This window comes from Wickerhamomyces anomalus (genome assembly GCF_001661255.1).
Source record: "Wickerhamomyces anomalus NRRL Y-366-8 unplaced genomic scaffold WICANscaffold_5, whole genome shotgun sequence".
Lineage (NCBI taxonomy): Eukaryota > Fungi > Ascomycota > Saccharomycetes > Phaffomycetales > Wickerhamomycetaceae > Hansenula > Hansenula anomala.
Window position 1 is genome coordinate 1,007,709 of NW_017567114.1, and position 19,347 is coordinate 1,027,055.

The following is a 19,347-nucleotide window of genomic DNA, read 5'->3' on the forward strand; positions in this document are numbered from 1 at the left end:
GATTAAGGCAAGAATTAAAACGTACCTTGGTTGGTCTTTCTATTGGAATCATAAAGGAACTTGATGGAATTATAGATAATGACTCGTTATCAACAGTTCGTCAGGATTTGAAAAATGAATCTGATAACAGAGAATTGGAAAAGTTGCATGACGTTTCATTGTTTATTGAAGAGGCTGTTGGGTTGATTATTAAGGAATACTGGGCATTGAATAAGAGACTATCAGAATCACAAATAGGAAGCTTATCAAATAACTCACTAGGTGCTTTACAACAGATAATTGAAGGTCAAAACGACAGATTGAAACAGTTGCAAGCAAAACTACACTATTATGAAGGAATTTTCAAAAAGATCAATAAGGCTAATTCAAGGTCTCAGTCTGTTAGAACAAGACCATCTACGTCAGCTGCTAAAGATACAGATACGAGAAGAGTAAGAGTGCAAGTGAGTAGAGATTCAGAGGACTCCATTGGTACAGTGCGCACGATGCGGACCAGTGTTCTGAGAGAAAAGAAAGAGAATGAAATAAACAGACTCTTATCCAAAGTCAAAGATGCAACTGAAAGTGAAAGTACAAGTGACTGATCTTACAATTGGTGGTGTATAAATCATTTACAATCGTTATTATTTATGAAGTTTTTCTGTACCATCACAATTCCCTTTCAACAAAACTTTGAATCATACCAACTTCAGATTCTTCATATTCTTTCAAAACAACTTTACCATCAATAATTTCTGTGTTTGCTTGAATAAATTGTTTTCTTGGTAGTCTGGCCTTTAAAACGGCTGGTCTAAATTTAGCCAACTCTGGTGTAACAGAAGATCTATCAATGAAGTAATTAGAACCATTTTCAACATCACCAGAAGCCTTATAGATATGTAAATGTCTCAAGTAATCTTTAATGGCTTCATGACCAATAGTTTCAATTTTTGATTTATCCAATTTGACATATAAATCACTGTAATCTTCTTTAGTGTAAACTAATTCAACTAACCCAGCATTTAATAAAGTTTTCAAAATTGAATATCTAGCTTGCATGTGAGGTTGACCCCATTTTTGAGAAGAAGGATCCCAGAATTCTAAAGCCAATAAACCAGCTCTTGACATTTGCAAGAAACCTGAATAAATGATTGCATCTTGATCTTCTTTAGAATCAAAGCCGAAAATTTTCAACAACTCTTCATTTGTGATCAAATACAAAGCAATAACCTCAGCTCTACATTCCTCATACGCACCAGCTAATGAGCCGAATTTTGAGCCCCAAGTTTCACCTTTTTTATAGAAAGTAGTGACTGGTTTACCATCAATACCTATTGGAGGATTAGAATGATCATAATTGAAAGAACCATCATGTAATTCACTTAGTAATTTACCTGATCCGTGACCTAAAAGTTCATGAATACCAACTTGAACCTCAAATGAATCATTACGATATTTGTTAAACAACTCATAATCATCATCATGAATAAAAGTGATTGGTTCTTTACCAGATTTGGCATTCAAAATGTTACCTAATGAGACATTTTTAAACCCAATGTTTAATCTGATATCATCATAGTTTGGAATGTTAATACCAGCTGGGATACCAGAACCTGCAAATGTTAAAACTTCTAAAGAAGTGAAATCAGGTGCTTGAAATTTATCCTTCTCGTATTCTTTTGTCCATGGTAATAATTTGATGAAGTTTTCTGCACTATTAACCAAATTTTGGAATTTCAAAGTACGTTCTTTGTTTTGAATTGAAACTAAAGCTTCCCATTCACCAGCTACACCACCTGGTTCTCTATAAGTTTCAATGAAACCAACATTAGTCTCAATGACTGGGGAAATATCTTTAACCCAGTATTTTTGTGATTCTTTATGGGCATCAATTGATCCGGTTTCAAAAGATTCAACATAAGCATCAATCATTTTAGATTGAGTTTCATTGGCAACAACATCTTTAGCCTCTTTGAAATTTTCAATGATTTTAGTAAATTCTTTTGAATGATCACCAAACTTCAAAGTTAATTTGATACCATCAGCTTCAATTTCATTTGGATATGAAGTTTTATTATTTGTCAATTCAGATGCAACTAAAATGATGAATTCAGTTTCACTAATCTTTTTAACTCTCAAGTTTTCATACAAGACTTTATGGTCTGCTAAAACTTTTTTGATCAAATCAATGTTTTTCTTTGAAACATCTCCAAAGTAATAACCAGAAACATGACCATCACTTGGAAATCCTAATAGAGCAGATTTTTCATCAATTGAATATAATGGTTCTTTGATTTTATTGAACAAATCTAAATCAGAGTTTGACAATTTAACAATTTTTTCAAAATCTTCAACAGAGATTCTTGGGATGAATTTTTTATCACCAAAAGATTTGTAATTACCTAAATTACTCAAGAATTGAGATGCATATTCCAAGTAACCTTTTGTAACATCTTCATCAATTTTCAAACTTGAATAATCGGACTTCAAATTCTTGTGAATTTGTAAAATCAAATCAAAAATAGGTTCAGATTCATGAGAAACTTGTCTTAGCACAATTCTTGAACCCCAATGACCAGCTTTTGAAAAAAAATGAGCATATTTTTGTTCTTTGTCAGTCAATTGATCAAAGAAAGATTTAGCGGTTAATGAAACAATAGGAGCTTTAGCGTCAGCATGGAAATTGCTGATATCAATGTTTGTAGATGACATTCTCTTGATGATTTGACTAGTGATTCTTGATGAATTTCTTCTCAATTGATGAGTTAAAAGATGATTCATCAACTGGGTCTTTATAGTCTTGAGTCGTCGTCGAGTTGAAGAATAATTGGTGCCACTTTGTTCTGATCGGTGAATTTTGTATGGCGGGCCAAATGTTTCTTGAGCGATCTCACATGAATTTCACGTGACTCTAAGCGTGACTTGCACGTGACAGCCCTCATCTGGTTAGGGCACATGATGGCAACCATTTGAAAAAGAAAGGAAACAGCCAAAATCAATTTGAACTTATCAAGGGGAGAAAAGGGTTCAGAGAGGTTTTACTACAGTCTCAAAACCACACTACGTGAACAGATACAATGGTTTCATTTAATAAATTATTCATATTACCACTCGTTATATCACAAGCTTTAGCTGCTTCTGTCTTTGCAGCTGATGAACAATCCCCAATAAGTGCCAAACTATTACCAGGTGAGAAACCAATCCCTGGTAATTCACCAGTTGCTATATGTGATGTTACAGAACCTCAACTATTAACTATTGATTTGGTTGAATTATCACCAAATCCTCCACAACGTGGTGTTAACTTAACAGTGGATGCTGTTGGTCATTTAAGTCAACTCGTGGAAGAAGGTGCTTATGTTGATGTTGATGTTAGATATGGTTATATCAAATTAATCTCACAAACTTATGATTTATGTTCAGAAGTTGGTGAAGTTGATTTAGAATGTCCTTTACAAAAAGGTGAATATAAATTATCAAAGACTGTTGAAATCCCAGATCAAGTGCCACCTGGTAAATATACCGTTTATGCTAGAGCTTATACTAAAGATGATGATTTCATTGCTTGTATCACTGCTACTGTTGTCTTTAGTGTTGATTCTTGGAAAATTATCAGTTAGATTATTATCATAGTCATATTTCATACTTCATTTTATAAATCCTAGAGAAATTCCAGTGTGTTTTTTATCTAAAATCGTCATTTCAATTCGTCAGTTGCTCCAGTGTTTTTTTTTCCTTTTCAATTATAATTTTAGCAAATTATAATTATTATCATTATTATTTTTTTTATTAGTATCATGAATCCTTGCTAATATTCCCTACATTGTCATCATTTCAAATGCTATAATGTGTTTTTTATTTAATGTATGAATTTTTTTTAACTAGAGTTAATATAAACAGAATGTAAAAGACGTTAAAATGCTGTAAATGTTGTCAATTCAAATGCCTAATATCGCGGTTTATCTTGATGCAGTGTGTTGACTTGATGCTAAAAGACTGGTTGTAGCATCACTATTATCATCATTAATAACATCCAATCTTGTGTTTTGTAGATTATCAACACTTTCGCCACGAACACTGTTATAACCATTTGAGCTGATATTTCTTGAGTTGTCTCTTGATTGTAATTCAACTTCTGGACGTTTATAATTATCATTATTTTCTAGATTGAATTTAATAATTTCATATCGTTTAGAAATTTTTTTCAATTGCCATTTGATGGGTATGAATGGAATATAACCATGTCTTTCTTGGTATAATTTCACATTTAATAATATCACAATGAATAACCAATAAAGATTATAACTAATGACTGAACCATAAGTTGCAGTATTAGTCCAACCAACTAAAGCATTAAGCAACATCCAACCACCATCATTAATACCACTACAACAATTGACATGCCATATGGTATTAGCAACATCATAAGATCCTGGACCATTACCAACTTCTGTCATATCTTGTCCATGGCATTTTTGAACATATTGTTCCAATTCAAAGAACCATACACCACGAGACATTAACCCAGCAGAAACCAAATAAAGGAAACATGTTGAGAAAATCAAGAAAAATTGTAATCTCATCTTATTACCACCTTTGTATAAGAAGACACCAATCAATGAACCTAAAGTTAATGCAGAAATTATTGATAAAGGTAATGAACTTGCAGGTTCAGATGCCGAGACACCACTAATGACAAAGATTGCTTCAAGACCTTCTCTTAATAAAGTGACCATTGGTAAGATCATTAATGAATTTTTTTCTGTAAGTCTTTTCAATTTCCCTTTTAAACCTTTTAATTTTTTTCTATGAGAGATAGCATCAGTTTCACTATTTACAATAATTCCATCTTCATCAACTTGTTCTTGAGTTTCAAATCTTTTACGCATATTCTTACCCAACTTAACTTGCCATTTTTTTTGCATTTGATTGATTCTTAATAATGAAAGACCCATTATGGAAATGATCAAAGAAGAAATAACACTGAAAATTGCTTCCCAGTTACGTTCATATTTAGACCAATAATTCTCACCAATGATATAAAATAACGCCACGAAAACACTACCTATTAGCAAACAAATGAATAGCCCAAAGAACCCTCCTAGCCAAACTTGGGCTTGTAAATGTCTATAGATCTTTTTGTCTATTGTAAGAGTTGTTTGTTGTGAACCATCGTCATTGACAACTTGTTTTGTAAAATTCTGCTTGAGAAATGATAACAAGATGGATATCACGATTGCAGACTCGAATGTTTCTCTCAATAAAATGAAAAACACTTTCAAGCTGAACAAGTCACCGCTCATATTGAGATTAATACTGGTGATCTGGGCGGCTTTGTTGTGGGAAGTTGATCAACTGATTTCGATTGATCTTTGATTTGCTGGAAAACGAAAATTTTGATTTTTTCGATAAAAAAAATCTACAAATTTTGTATGGGAGCCACGAGCCAAGAAGTAATTGACAACCATTTGAATGAAGGTCTGGAAAGTGAAAAAATGAATTAGTTGAGGGTTTGATTGAAACCATTTTGTTTATTTTCAAAATCACAGTGCTTCTGAGACTCGCTTCCTCTTGAATTTTAAAGGTGCCAGATCATCGGTCTTTGAGCAAATAATTATACCTATCGGACTTTTTACACCTTAGAGTTCAAATTCATAATGTATATATATCATTGTATTCAGTTATCATAAAAAAGGAGCTGTTTATTTAACAGTGATGAATTGTTTACCACCAGAACTATTCTCCAAGGCATTAACAATCAACTCTTTGATTTGTTCATCAGAAAATTCATCATAGATCCAATCATTACTATGAACAGATAATTCTTCCAATTGTTGATTTTGATACAATTTGACTAAATCTGCAACTGTTCTTCTTTTGGAATCTGGATCTTTCTTATTATTTTCAGTGACCCAAAATCCAAAAGCTTTTAAATTTTTGAAAATAAATAATGAAGTTGGGAAAGTAACTGGTTGTTTGGACATACCACCATATGTAATAATTGTGGAATCTGGTGCTAATTTTCTTGCAATGTTGGAACTTGATTTACCGCTAACAGAATTCAATGCAATTTTCAATTTACCTTCAGTTAATTTAGCAATTTCTGCACTAACGCCACGATCACCATTTTGTTCTTCAGTAATAACTTTTGCAGCACCTTGTTTGGTTAATTTATCAATAGTTTCTTGTAAGTTTGGACGATCTCTAATAACACTAATGACATTGATACCTTTTGTTTTAGCAATCTGTGCCACAGCTTGAGAAACAGCACTAGTACCAGCATTTTGAATCAACCAATCACCCTTTTCCAATCCAAAATCATTAACTAACTGATAGGCAGTAGTTGGATTGACTGAAATTGTAGCACCAAACACAGTGGAGATATCTTTTGGTAATTTGATCAATTTATCCTCTGCGGCAATACTATGGGAAGTCCAAGTACCTGAATTTGAAAACAATGGAATGACACGATCACCTAGTTTTAAGTCTTGTACACCGGAGCCTAACTCAATAACTTCATATAAACATTCATTTCCTGCAATTGCACTTGGTTTTTCAGTACCATATTCAAGAGTCTTTTCAGGTTTTGAAGGGTAAACACCTTCCAATTGGTTGATATCTGATGGATTGATTGGGAAACCTAAACTTTTCAAAATGACTTGATTACCCTTTGGATCTGGTAATTGATGAGTATGGACAGAAATGACATCTTTTGGAATACCATGTTCTGAATAGATGATTGATTTAGCAGTGGTTATGGATCTAGTTGACATGATTGTTGAAGTGGATGGGCTAACAATTGATCTTTTCAAAATGTTTCTTGAGCTCAATCTAGCTGAATTGGATAGAATTGATCTTGAAAGCATTGTGGACTGTTGTTGTTGAGATGTGTTGGTTTATATATTACTTGTTGATGATTATAAATACGTTCAAGTGGGTAAAGAGTTGATGACTGTTTTTTCAATAGAGTTAAGCACGCTATACCAAATTATTTATACCTATATCCAACTGTATGTTCAATCGAATGGAGTGTTACAGTTGACGGCTTTTAAAATTCGATTCTGGGATTTGATTGAATTTATAAAACGAAATCAATTGGCCTGAACTATTCTGGAAGCGTAATTGGAAAGGTTTCGACACAATTTGCTTTTCGTTTGTGTGGAGCTGAGAATCCGAACAAGTTGAATTGAATTGAAATCATGGAAAAACAGCACAAATCCACCGGAAACCCACCAAATTTTGAGGAAATGTGATAAGTAAAAAGATACAATGATTTTTAATCGATCAATCAATATAAACATTCTCTTTAAATGATCTAAAACTCATCTTTTACTCGATTTTAACGAAGTCCTGCTGTCAAAGACCTATTTTAGTCCCCGGATTATACCCGATAAGGATATTTTGGGAAACTTAGATCCGACTTTTTTAAGGACATTTTGGAAAACAATAACAACAAAAAATAAACAAACCCAGTTTCAAAGCAAAATATTGAGACAAGAACTCATTTTCTTCATTCAGCTGCTGAAGAATTAGTAGGAATCAAGAACTTCTGTTGCAAGAAGGCTTAGGTCTTGTCTATCAGTGCTGCTTTGAGAACATTTTAGGAGTTTACACGTGAAAAGGGAAATCAATCCAACATGCTTACATCTTCAAGTCCTATGCAGGCTTTATCACCAACAACTTCACTAACAGGTAAAAGTATGACCTCTGATGAAATAGTGGATATCACAAACAGCAGGAAACTTCTGCGACCAACAAATGAATTCGGATCATTAGTGCTGACCCCAAGGAAAAGAGCTTTGGCAAGAAAGAATAACAACAACAATAACAATAATGATCCTATAACTTCAACTCCAGCTTCTTCAAATGGGATGGTATCACCTCCACTATCATCTCAGAAATCAATTGAAACTCTCAACTCTCCACAAAAGGCATTAGAAGACCCTATAAAGATTAACTCAGTTCATGAAGAAGAAACATTTGATCCAGAAGAACGTATAACTTTATTCCATTTCTTCAAGGCAAATATTTACTCATTTGAAGAAATGGATAATATGGAAGAGAAACAAGGAAGATTATTAGGTCATGGTAAATTTGAAGTTTATCAAATGCATATGAAAAAAGTTAGTTATTTCCAATGTGGTTCAGTTGTTTATCCAATATTACCAAGATTGAAAATATTGAAAATTTCGCACAACCAATTTATACTACCATTATCCAATCCTGAAAGGTATTGGAGAATAGTGATAGAAACAAATGATTCTTTGATTATCAAAGAATTGGAGGAAGTTTACAAAAAAATATGTCATTTTAGAAATCTTTATATTCAATCAACTTCTGAATTACCAATAACAAAGACATTACCTCCACCGATTACCACATTACCAACTTCAAAATCACAAGCTTCCCTTTCATCAATAACAACAGCAGTAGCATGTTTTGCATTAGAATCTGATTCAAGTACTTTTGTTGAACAAATATCTACAGAATCAACACCTTTACCAACCCAAGATGAAGAGGAAACTGATGAAGTAGAATCAGTTGTATCCTCACTAGATTCTGCCCTGGAAGATCTAACAGAGGATCCAAAACATTTCATCCAACAAGAACAATTAGAAACATCACGATACTTCACACCAAGTTCATCAGTACAACATACAACATTAATTGATGAATCAAGGGATACAATTTTATTATCACCAACCTTCCAACATGAATCATCACGAATCTTACCAAAATCAAGATCTTCACGCTCTGCTTCGTTATACATTGCAGAATCAAGTTGGATGGATCCTACAGATGATTTGATAACTTCATCACCAGGAACTGATCGTTATATCAAATTGAATTTGAATCCAAACCCAAGGTTTTTAAATAAGAAGAAGGAGAAAAACCTACAAAAAAGAATAGTTACAGATTCTGTATTAACAAACAAGAGTCATAGGTATTCTTCTTATGATGTTTATAATATGTTGTGTGATGAAGACCTTGATCATCAGGAAAAAGATGCTGGGTTTACTGGGTTTTTAAAATCGTTTTGGGCATGAAAAAGTAAAGAATTGGGTAAAGGGTTTAAACAAGGACTATTTAATGATGATACGAATACGAAAATTACATTATTGGATGATATATATTGTAGATTTTTATGTCATACTAAATTTTATTCACAAGGTTATACAAAATGAAAAACATGATCAATTTATAATAAAAAATTATCTTTTTAATACATTAAATGTTTTCTTCAACATGAGGAAATCATAAAAGAGAAAACACCAGAAAAGAGTGGGAGGGTCATGATGATTATAATTGTGGAGCACCTGGAACTGGGTTACCATTAGCATCAACTAAACCTTGTTGCATTAAAGCTAATTGTTCAGAACCAGCAGTTTCAAAAGTTAAACCAACACCGATTTTAGAAGCTGATTTAACTTGATCAATTTCACCAGCAAATAAAATAGAAACAGTTGGTAAAATTCTTCTTTCTAAAAATGCACTAACTTTACCTGATGAATCTATTTGACCTCTGAAAACTGATTGACGGAATTCATATTTAGCACCAATGGTAGTATTACCTTCGAAAACGGCTTGGATTGATGGCATACCACCCATTAAAGCATCACCTGCAACTGGAACCAATTGAGTTTGTAATTGGGTTTCAATACCAGCTTCAACATTTTCAGCAACTTTTCTCCAGAATGAGGCAACAACTGAACCTTGAGCTTGAACTTGAGCAGCAGCAATCCAGTTACCAGCGTTATAACGAGCAACATATGAAACAGCAGAGTCAGCTGGCATGGTTGGTTGAGCAGAGTAAACAGTTTCTAAACCAACTGATAATTTTGGAGTAATAGCTTGTAAAATTGAACCAACTGCAACACCTGTAAATTGACCTTCTTCTAAGAATGATGGGTTTAAAGCTTTCAAGTTAACAGAGAAATCACTGGCTTGGAAATCTTGTTCCAATTGTACCATGGTTGGTTGACCTTTAGCGATTTGTAAAGTGGCTTTTGAAATGTTTGATTTATCCCAACCATAGTTTAATCTACCACTTAATGAGAAATCATTATCAATATTACCTTGAGCAAAGAAGTTATCAGTAGCATATAAGGCACTGAATGCATATGGAGGAATTGATTGAGAACCTAATGAAAAAGTGTGAGAAGTTTGGAATGCTGGGTTTAATGAAAATGCTTTATTTAAATCAGCTCTTAAACCAGTAAAGAAATATTGGTTCAAAAAAACATCTCTTGTGACTTCTTTGTTTAAATTTTCAATTGTACCTGGATTTGTCAAGTTTAATGAGCGACGATGTTCATGAACATTGTTGTAAACATTATTTAAATATGAAAAAATTGGATTTGATGACCAGAAACCTGATGGTTTTGGTTTTTCTGGGGTGACACCTGGAAATTGTGGAACTTTTGATAAGTCACCTAATGGTAAAGGTGTTGGAGCTGACATCTTTTCAAAAATTTATTAGTAATTATTCTTAATTATGATTGTATTGAATTAAACCCACTGTTTTCTATATTATGTTTTCTTTCTTTCAATCTTTATGAATACTTTTTAGAGGTCCAAATATAAAACACACAAACGTAAACTTGATGTTCAGGAAATAAATCTGGAATGTATAATGATCAATCTGTACCGACTAAAGACTGGAATGAAGGAAAATTTGTATCAGAAAAAATTGAACTTTCAAAACCAAATGTAATTCAAACCTTTGCTCTAAGATCTCTAAAGCCTTTTTTTCACAAATTACTTCGACGATGATTTGGAAAAAAAAAATTGTAGTGGCCAAGTTCGGGTAATGGTTAGGGCCACTCCACACTATATAAAAACTAATTCCACTACCTTTTATATTTCATAATGAATGATTGTATATTTAGTTAGGAGGTATCCATATTGATGTCGCCATCCTGGTCGTTATCCTGGTTGCCAATTGCTGGGAAATCGTTGAAGTTTTCAAAGTCAAAGTTGGCAGTGTCTTCGGTCATAAATGTATCACTTTGTTGCAATGGTTGGCTTTGAATAGTGCCATCATTTTGTGCTTCAGTTTGGGGTGTGGGAGTCTCCTTCCTGACATTGTCAGCTTTCTGTTCGTCCTGTGGTGATTGTGGTTCGACAGACTCTAACTTGGTCTCTTTCATTACTTCATCTTCGTCCTCTTTTGGTGTAGGTGGATCTGGTAATGTGATTCTTTCACCAACTCTTGCTCTTAGTTTTTGCAGAGCTGCAGTTTTCCTGCTTATATTCTTTGTTAATCTTTCCACTCTAGCAGCTCTTTCATCTGGTGTTTCTGATAAACCATGGATGTTTCTCAATATTTCTCTTGCTTTATTTATCCTCACTTTCAAGGTACCAGCCTGATAAAATTTGTTAGTGATTCATCCGATTGAATACATAAATTGATACTTACAGCATTATCAACATCTTTTGGTAATAATTTACCAGAATTGACATCTTCCACAATATCCAAAACTAGTGGTAGTAATTCCAAGTTCTTCAACTCTTGAATTGCAGCTTCTGCATCTTTTAGTTTTGACTCTTCATCCAGTTTCGATTCTTCTGATTTGAGCCGTATATCTGGTGTAAATGGGCTCGAATGTCTGAGATTGCTCATTATTGATTTGGTTTTTGTTTGGATTTTACTGATGTTGTTGTGATGCGTTTTGATTGTAAAGTGAACTTTTCAGTTTTTGAACATTGGCCTTTTTTCGGTCGCGAATTAATCCTGATAACATGGGCTACACTCAAATTATAAGGTGATGAATATAATAGATTTGAATAGTACTTATACATCTATATTATATGATCTATTGACTCAGAATTTCCCGCGTAATAAATGCTTGATCATGTCATATCCAGTTAGGTATGTGGTTCTCAAGAAGGTACCAAAATCCAAAGTTGATGAAACTGTATCCAAGAAACCAAAAGGCAACATGGCTGGAATCCAACCTTGAGCCAATTCCATTGCAAAAGATCCAGGAGCTAATGAATATTGAGTAACTTCACCTTTTTTCATGAGATTTGTATCACCTGGATAGAAAATTCTTGGGTATAACTCATTTGGGAAAGCAGATTTTTCATGACCTTTTAAAATTGTGAAATAATCATCAGCGAAATGAACACCACTATGACCTTCATTACCAGTAGCAGTTCCAAAGAAGATCAAGTATTCTGAGATTGAAGCATGTAGGATGAACATTGTACCCATTGCACCACCAGCATTGTTGAAAACCCAATCATCAAAGTTCAATGGATTGATCAAATCACCATAACGTTCTCTTATATCAGCGCCTAAATCTTGTAAGATTAAAGTAGTATTACCTTCTGGATGTTTTGCTATAACATTTTTTGCCAATTGTTGCAACACTTCTGGTTCGAAAACATAGTTTGTTGGTAACCAGGTTGAATATAAAGCTTCCAAGAAGAAGTAAAAAAGGATTGGTGATGATAGCGCAAGTAGTTTCATTTTTGATGATTAAACCAACAACGGAAGCTTATGGGATTGGTGAAATTCATCTCTATTTATAATTTGGTATTCTTCATTGATTTATACAGTTTTTAACTGGCTTGTCGCAGAAAGCGTCGTTTAAAGATATTCTTGTTTTGGTTTTAAACGAACTTGTTCCACTACAGCGCTGTCATCTCGGAACGTGTCATCAATATCAACTTCTTCCCTTTATCTCGACATCAATTAATGCTATACGACAAGAAACTCTTGGATTGTAGAAGTACAGCTGCACTAGATTGGCAATTATATTGCTCAAGGCTACCGACCACTTTGAAACTACCTTAGTATATGCACTTGACTTGGGAATTGTCCATCTACACTTAAATGGTTCATAATCATAAGTATATTACAAAGAACTTTTTATAAGTATATGTATCTATAGTATATGTGTTTCTTCTAGCTTATTGATGTTCATAGTTTCTGTATTAAAATTTACCACGTAACAAATTCTTTCCCATATCTAAACCAGTTAAATAGGCAGTTCTGATGAAAGTGTAGAAATCTAAAGTTGAAGAAGCAGTATCCAAGAATCCAAATGGCAACATAGCAGGGATCCAACCTTGAGCCAATTCCAAAGCGAAAGATCCAGAAGGCATAGCATATTGTTTAGCGTGACCTTTAGTCAAATGATGGGTTTCACCTGGTAAGTAAACTTCTGGGTATAAAGCACCTGGATAAGCAGCGGTTTGTTCACCTTTCAAGATTGTGAAATAATCATCAGCAAAATGGACACCACTATGACCTTCAGTTCCAACAGCAGTACCAAAGAAAATCAAATATTCTGAAATGGAAGCATGTAAAATAAACATAGTACCCATTGCACCACCAGCAACGTTAAAGATCCAATCACCTTCATTCAATGGGTTGATAATGTCACCATAATGGTTTTTAAGACTGACTGCCAAATCTTCCAGGATCAATGTTGTGTTTCCTTCTGGATGTTTAGCTAGAACTTCATTTGATAATTTGTTCAAAGTTTCTGGGTCAAAAACATAGTTATTTGGTAACCAAGTATCAAATAGCAGGTTCAAGATGTAGTAAATGATAACGGGTATGGACAAGTAAAAGAATCTCATTGTGATAGATCTGGATTCCAGTAAAATTAAAAGATGAAGGTGATAATCTGACTTGGATTCTTTTACAACTGCTTAAACCGTTTAAATTTTCACGATGTTATGATTTTTGTCGTTTATGCCAAAAAAAAAAAATTGAACGAGATCGCGCACTCTGCCAGATTTCTATGTGTCAATGTTAGTTCTGATTATGTAATACACCAGGGCTGATAACCATCAATTTTGAAAGATAAACTAATTATAACGTTGGACTTTATTTAACCATTCATTACTCAATCATCAACCAACCACAATGTCATCTAAAGCCATTTTGAAAATTTCCGCAATCTCCAACAGTGATTCTACAAACAAAGAACAAGAGATACTGGATTTATTGAACCAAGTTTCAAATGATCAAGAAGCAACTGTGCATTTAATTAATGCCCTTGTCAAACAACAAACTTTACCAGTAAAGCAAATATTGGTTAAATATATAGATTCAATTGAATCCACATTCCCACAAGATGCTAAAATCAAACTATACGAAGAAATGATATCGATATTTTCACCGCCAACTGCAATTGTTTACTTACCACTTATGAAGACAATTTTAAACCTCACTTCAATATATGAATCTCATGATCAATATTCAAAGGCATTAGATACTTTGAAAACATTACAAATTGACTCACTAGTTCAAGATTTTGATGATTTATTAAGTTTTCAAAAGTTTAAAGTTGAGGTAAATACAAGAATTGCTAAAGATTCTTTGAAAATTGATGATTTTGAAAATGCTGAAGCTTATATATCTAGGATAAGTCCAATTTTATCAGAGCTAGAAAGTAATGGAGTTGATGACTTGATATTAAACACTTACAAGATTTCAGTGGAAACAATGGTTAAAGTTGGTAAATGGTCTGATGCTGCAACAAAACTTTTGATACTTGATAAAGAGCAGTTTGATATTCCAACTTTGAAGTATGCAATTTTGTCACAGCATGATTCTTTGAAGACAAGGTTGTTGAATAATATAGTGGAATCTTCACATATTTTACAAAATGTTTTAGATACCCCGTTATCAATAATTTTTGAAAAAATGTATGATCAGAGAATCATTTATTATGATGATTTTTTACAAGTTTTGGAATATTATTTGGAAACGAATGATTTGGGATTATCCAAAGACTATATATCACAGGCATTATCAAAAGCACTTGTGGAGAATAATTTAATTGCTGCTTCCAAGATATATGATAATTGTTCTGTTAAGAACTTTGCAGAAATTTTACAATTGGATGAAGCTTATGTTGAAGAGATCGCTGCGAATATGATCAGAGACCAAAGATTAGATGCGTTGATTGACGATATTAACATCGTCATTGAATTCAACTCTCAGAAAAGAAGTCCCTTAAAAGAATGGCATGGGCATATGATTGAATCTTGTACGATATTGGATAAGATTGTCGATAAGATTAGTCAAACAAAGCCAAGTTTGGCTGATAGTTATCTAAATACTTGAAGATATGCGCCATTTTGCTTCACTAGGTGAGATATTGTGATAATAATATTTGCTCGGTTTACCTGTTTGGTTATAATACATATAAAAAACTTTTATTTGCCTTCTCTTGATAAAAACCATTTTCCATAAATAAAATAAAATGTAATGAGTGATGTTTGATATAAAATAAAAACATGAAATGAAAATCAAATAAAGCAGGACACACGCTAGTTCTAGAAATGAGAGATCTGTGAAAGCAGACATATAAAAAAGCAACAATTAATTAAGAACCTCAATCTAATTAGGTATATGAATTTCCTGGGGAAAGTATAGCACACTATGATAGAAAAATAAAAACAGTCATGAACATAAATGCAACATCAGCAGCAGCAGAAGTAGGTTAGTTGGAGCTGATCAATGATAATTGTAACAAAGATTTAGCAGCACCATAAGATCCAGGAGTTGAAGAATGAAGTTTTTTAGTTGGACTTGACATGATCAAGTCACCGTTTTCATCAGCACGACCTTTAACTGGGGTAACATCAACACGAGCTTGGGTTGTGTTGTTGACCAAATCTTCAATTTTCAAAGAACGATGTTGATGAGCAGAATCTGATTTACCCAATTGTGGTAAAGATAATGATCTTAAATTACCAGGTCTTTGATATTCAGATATTCTTGATAATGCAGCAGATGATGTCTTTGTTGGATTTGTTGAGAATTTTGAAGTTGGAGGTAATTCGATTGGTTTGAATGAAACTTTTTTCTTCTGGTTGGTGATTGGATTGGATTGTAATGGAGTGGAAGCAGCCAATAAACTGATATGACGAGTTAAAGAAGGTGTAACAATTGGTTTTTTAGGTTGATGATGTTGTTTTTGTAATTTGGCTTCTTGTTTCTTGATGATTTCACCAATTGGGACTGAAACCTGATCAGTGCGTAGCTTATAATAAGCCAATTGAAGTCTATATTTCAATTTTTCAGCATTTTTAGTGTATTTGGATGATGGTGTTGGTTTTTTGATAGATGAAAGTGTGGTACTATAGTTTGAATTGGAGAATGATTTAGATGAAATGATGGATCTTAGGTTTGGTAAAGTTGGTTTGATGTTACCCAAGTCTGAGTTGTGTTTTTTGTTCAGAGCATTAGCAGAAACGACACTTAAAACAGGGCGCTCAAATGTAGACATGATTGAAGTATGGTAATGGTGAAGATGATTGTTCGTTGGAAAGAGTTTATATGCAAATGAATTGAAGAGTTTAGATGTTGGTGTTGATGGTTGTTAAGCGAGCGTGGTGGGTATTTGGGCAGGAAGTGTTTTTTTGGCTGCGTAATGGTTGGTTGTTGGGTTCAAGTGACTCAGGTATACCTTTTGATGAAGCTGGCAGTAGTCTCTTGTGTGAGTATATCAATGGATGTATTGCTTGAAGGTAGCTTTGGAGGATGGTGAAAGCAGAAGTTGGGTTGACGAAAGTAAATAAATAAATAAAAGCTCCAAAGGCTCTGTGTTTGACTGCACGCTTGAGCTTTTTCATTTGTGTGTTTTTGTTTTGTTTACTTTTTACCCAAAAGCGCGCGTCGCGTTCTGGTGTGTTTCCCCTGACAACATTCCTCTTTTAAATTTTTCAAAACAACAACAAAAAAATAAAAAAAATCACGAATTTTTTACGTGGCGTTTGGTTTTTTGGAAAACAAAACAAACGTTTTTGGAGATCGATGAAGTGTAGATCGGATCTAAACTTTGAGGACAATTAGGACCAAGTACATACGCGAACTTTGAAAGGGCTGAACATGATTGAGTCCAGGGTACACTTCAGAATGTACGACACGCTACACGTAGTACACGATATCTTTAACGAGTCCATGTTTAAACAATACATCGCCCATTTCCCAAAAAATAACGTCGCTTACGAATCGAATGTGTTGATTTCCTAAAGAGGACCTCCAACGCACGCAAATACACAGATTTATACATCACCAATGACAAACAAAAGATCAAGATCTCAGCTTTTGAGAAACACGTAGGAATAAAACATCTACAAACATTTCCCAGATAAAAAGGTTCACATACCCTTTCTTTTCAATTATACTTTATTTGTACTGATTCCTAATATACACTCCCAACCCGAATTCACTTTTTTGAATCGCGTCGTGTCTTATGTTTTATTCAAACCCAAAGTCCATAGACGCAACCCATTCAGTCATGTTTGTAACAACTCTTTCTTGAATAAGATCATCACGCCCACTGGCAACTTTAAGCACCAATTCATTCAATTCAGCACTTCCCAAAATATCAACATGTTCAGCAGTTTTAGCACCTCCTCTAATATCAAATCTATCTGGTGCATGCTTCATTTCGACAATCTTAATTTGAGATCCACCTGGATTATAATTTGGCGAAGTTTTCCATTTATGACACATAGCATGGGTCATGATTGGAATTGTACCATCACCATCTGTGAAGAAAACCGATTGTTTATCACTCTTGGACAAGATTGAAACGTTAAGTTTGGAAATCTCTTTATCTTCTTCTTCTTGATAGATATATGATCTCTCAGTTGGGTTACCAACACCGTAGAAGCAAAAAATCTTGAGTTCAGGAGCATTTGGTAATGGAACTTCTAATGGATTTGACCATTTGTTGAAAAACTTTTCATTCTCTTTCAACTCTTTTGGAGATTTAGCAACACCATATGAATAATGTTCTTTAGTTCTTCTGTTAAACCATTCTGGTGAATTATCCAATAAGAAGTCAATACTATCACTCATTGTTAAATTTTTAGCTGAAAATTTACCAATTGGTTTTTCAAATCTGATAAAATTACCAAATGTATCAGTGTTGTTATGCAAAACATCTTCTAAGGCTCCATTCAAATTACCCCAGATCAAATCACCGCCTTTTGGAAACATACTTGCAAGACCACCAAAAGTTCTCATCATATCCAGTCTTTCTCTTCTTGAGAAGAACTTTTCCAACCCATAAACAGCTAAGGCATTCAATTGAACTGTATCTTTCATTTCACCTGAAATCAATGCTGGAACTGCTTTTGGCGCACCTAAAACCGATCCTGAAATGTCAATAAATGCAGCAATATACTTATTTACCCAATCTTTACCACCATTACCAAAGTGTTCGCCTTCAGCTTCAACCCATTTCATAAAATAGAAAACAATTTGTGATCCCATTGAATGACCAATTAAAATAGATTTTTCACCAGAAATCTTAAATCTCAGTTCAATCTGTTGTTTCATTCTTGAGAAATATTGATCTCTTTTCTCAAGATCTAAATACGATAATCTCCAATCATAAGCTGCAGTAACCATCTTGTTTGGTTCATATCCAATAACTGACAAGTTTTGTAAAATCTTATTCCAAATCCAATATCCAGCCATGAAGAAATCAACAGCTTCAAAACCTTGAGCTGCTCTCAATTTAATACCAGGAGGATCTAATCCAGTTTCCTCATCTAGCATGATATGTTTTAACCAACACGTTTTATCTAAAAACATGGTTCTCAACATATACATTGAACCCCATAATCTTTTTCTATAATGAGGTTGTGAAGGACAATCCTTGGTGCCTTCAAGACTCCAAGATTCAATACCAGTGGAAATGACACCTGGAACCATAATAACTGGATATTTATCAGTTAAATTATTTTCAGCCTTCATTGCCTTACCAACTGAAAAATCTTCACTAAAATCTTTACCATCACCAGGAGACGATTGCTTGAAGTCATTAAGAGCATTCTGTACACCATTTGGTATCACATCTTTCCAATCATCAAGATAATCTTGTAAACTTTCAAAATTCACCAATTTCTCAAAATCTGTAGCACCATGTTGTACAGCGCCGAAATAAACAGCAATCAGCACACCAACCAAGGCACCTAGTAAAAACACAAATCTTCTTGATTCCTTGACAGCTTTCTTTGCTGGTTTTGCACTAGTTGATGATGTTATTTTAGATCCACCATTCTTTGAATTAGTTGCAGGGGTACTTTCTGAATCTTCTGATATTTCAATCAATTCATCATTATCGAGTCTCGACTTCTCCTCCAAGTTCTTGTGCTTGGAGGTCTTATTGCTCCTCTTCTTGAGTGGCATCTGTGGTTACTGGATCGTTTATAATGGTTTTGTGCAACGTTATACGATGTTTACGTTTTGTGGTTGTCAAATTTGATTCCTGTAAAGATTTCGGTCCGTTCGATGATGGCTCTTTTCTCCGGGGGGCTCCGCCTAAACTTTGGCAGCTGGGCTCGTGGCCCGTGGGCTCGTGGGCGGGAGCCTGGAAAGAGCTC

General features: G+C 33.9%; 12 protein-coding genes across 12 annotated transcripts; 3 read left to right on the top strand and 9 right to left on the bottom strand.

Moving 5' to 3' along the window:
* Nucleotides 1–648: 648 nt before the first annotated feature.
* On the bottom strand, nucleotides 649–2,691 carry WICANDRAFT_80457 (dipeptidyl-peptidase III; the record flags this gene model as incomplete). Its single annotated transcript, XM_019185067.1, has 1 exon — nucleotides 649–2,691. The coding sequence occupies one exon, from the start codon at nucleotides 2,689–2,691 to the stop codon at nucleotides 649–651; it is 2,043 nt and encodes a 680-aa protein (XP_019037520.1).
* Nucleotides 2,692–3,056: 365 nt separating this feature from the next.
* NPC2 (sterol transporter) lies at nucleotides 3,057–3,599 on the top strand (the record flags this gene model as incomplete). The annotated part of the gene is made up of 1 exon (XM_019185882.1): nucleotides 3,057–3,599. One exon carries the CDS (start codon nucleotides 3,057–3,059, stop codon nucleotides 3,597–3,599), a length of 543 nt encoding a protein of 180 aa, XP_019037521.1.
* A 339-nt stretch (nucleotides 3,600–3,938) lies between these two features.
* On the bottom strand, nucleotides 3,939–5,282 carry WICANDRAFT_34747 (uncharacterized protein; the record flags this gene model as incomplete). The annotated part of the gene is made up of 3 exons (XM_019182226.1): nucleotides 3,939–4,828; nucleotides 4,865–5,114; nucleotides 5,163–5,282. The coding sequence occupies 3 exons, from the start codon at nucleotides 5,280–5,282 to the stop codon at nucleotides 3,939–3,941; spliced, it is 1,260 nt and encodes a 419-aa protein (XP_019037522.1).
* Nucleotides 5,283–5,681: 399 nt separating this feature from the next.
* Nucleotides 5,682–6,752, bottom strand: ETR1 (enoyl-[acyl-carrier-protein] reductase; the record flags this gene model as incomplete). Its single annotated transcript, XM_019182152.1, has 1 exon — nucleotides 5,682–6,752. One exon carries the CDS (start codon nucleotides 6,750–6,752, stop codon nucleotides 5,682–5,684), a length of 1,071 nt encoding a protein of 356 aa, XP_019037523.1.
* Nucleotides 6,753–7,616: 864 nt separating this feature from the next.
* WICANDRAFT_64453 (uncharacterized protein) lies at nucleotides 7,617–9,026 on the top strand (the record flags this gene model as incomplete). Its single annotated transcript, XM_019183739.1, has 1 exon — nucleotides 7,617–9,026. The coding sequence occupies one exon, from the start codon at nucleotides 7,617–7,619 to the stop codon at nucleotides 9,024–9,026; it is 1,410 nt and encodes a 469-aa protein (XP_019037524.1).
* Nucleotides 9,027–9,279: 253 nt separating this feature from the next.
* Nucleotides 9,280–10,440, bottom strand: TOM40 (TOM complex pore protein TOM40; the record flags this gene model as incomplete). Its single annotated transcript, XM_019183740.1, has 1 exon — nucleotides 9,280–10,440. One exon carries the CDS (start codon nucleotides 10,438–10,440, stop codon nucleotides 9,280–9,282), a length of 1,161 nt encoding a protein of 386 aa, XP_019037525.1.
* A 428-nt stretch (nucleotides 10,441–10,868) lies between these two features.
* WICANDRAFT_64455 (mediator of RNA polymerase II transcription subunit 9) lies at nucleotides 10,869–11,602 on the bottom strand (the record flags this gene model as incomplete). Its single annotated transcript, XM_019183741.1, has 2 exons — nucleotides 10,869–11,345; nucleotides 11,399–11,602. The coding sequence occupies 2 exons, from the start codon at nucleotides 11,600–11,602 to the stop codon at nucleotides 10,869–10,871; spliced, it is 681 nt and encodes a 226-aa protein (XP_019037526.1).
* A 201-nt stretch (nucleotides 11,603–11,803) lies between these two features.
* WICANDRAFT_80463 (ERG2 family protein) lies at nucleotides 11,804–12,454 on the bottom strand (the record flags this gene model as incomplete). The annotated part of the gene is made up of 1 exon (XM_019185068.1): nucleotides 11,804–12,454. One exon carries the CDS (start codon nucleotides 12,452–12,454, stop codon nucleotides 11,804–11,806), a length of 651 nt encoding a protein of 216 aa, XP_019037527.1.
* Nucleotides 12,455–12,602: 148 nt separating this feature from the next.
* WICANDRAFT_95956 (ERG2 family protein) lies at nucleotides 12,603–13,599 on the bottom strand. The gene is given in 2 exon segments (XM_019186507.1): nucleotides 12,603–12,905; nucleotides 12,922–13,599. 1 exon segment carries the CDS (start codon nucleotides 13,570–13,572, stop codon nucleotides 12,922–12,924), a length of 651 nt encoding a protein of 216 aa, XP_019037528.1. The 5' UTR covers nucleotides 13,573–13,599; the 3' UTR covers nucleotides 12,603–12,905.
* Nucleotides 13,600–14,443: 844 nt separating this feature from the next.
* On the top strand, nucleotides 14,444–15,067 carry WICANDRAFT_85386 (uncharacterized protein; the record flags this gene model as incomplete). The annotated part of the gene is made up of 1 exon (XM_019185883.1): nucleotides 14,444–15,067. One exon carries the CDS (start codon nucleotides 14,444–14,446, stop codon nucleotides 15,065–15,067), a length of 624 nt encoding a protein of 207 aa, XP_019037529.1.
* Nucleotides 15,068–15,446: 379 nt separating this feature from the next.
* On the bottom strand, nucleotides 15,447–16,235 carry WICANDRAFT_80466 (Whi5 domain-containing protein; the record flags this gene model as incomplete). The annotated part of the gene is made up of 1 exon (XM_019185069.1): nucleotides 15,447–16,235. One exon carries the CDS (start codon nucleotides 16,233–16,235, stop codon nucleotides 15,447–15,449), a length of 789 nt encoding a protein of 262 aa, XP_019037530.1.
* Nucleotides 16,236–17,209: 974 nt separating this feature from the next.
* LRO1 (phospholipid:diacylglycerol acyltransferase) lies at nucleotides 17,210–19,153 on the bottom strand (the record flags this gene model as incomplete). The annotated part of the gene is made up of 1 exon (XM_019182182.1): nucleotides 17,210–19,153. One exon carries the CDS (start codon nucleotides 19,151–19,153, stop codon nucleotides 17,210–17,212), a length of 1,944 nt encoding a protein of 647 aa, XP_019037531.1.
* Between the last annotated feature and the right edge of the window lie 194 nt (nucleotides 19,154–19,347).

What these genes read in the sequence shown, in the direction of transcription:
- WICANDRAFT_95956 (XM_019186507.1), bottom strand. Translation starts at nt 13,572, where the DNA reads ATGAGATTCTTTTACTTGTCCATACCCGTTATCATTTACTACATCTTG.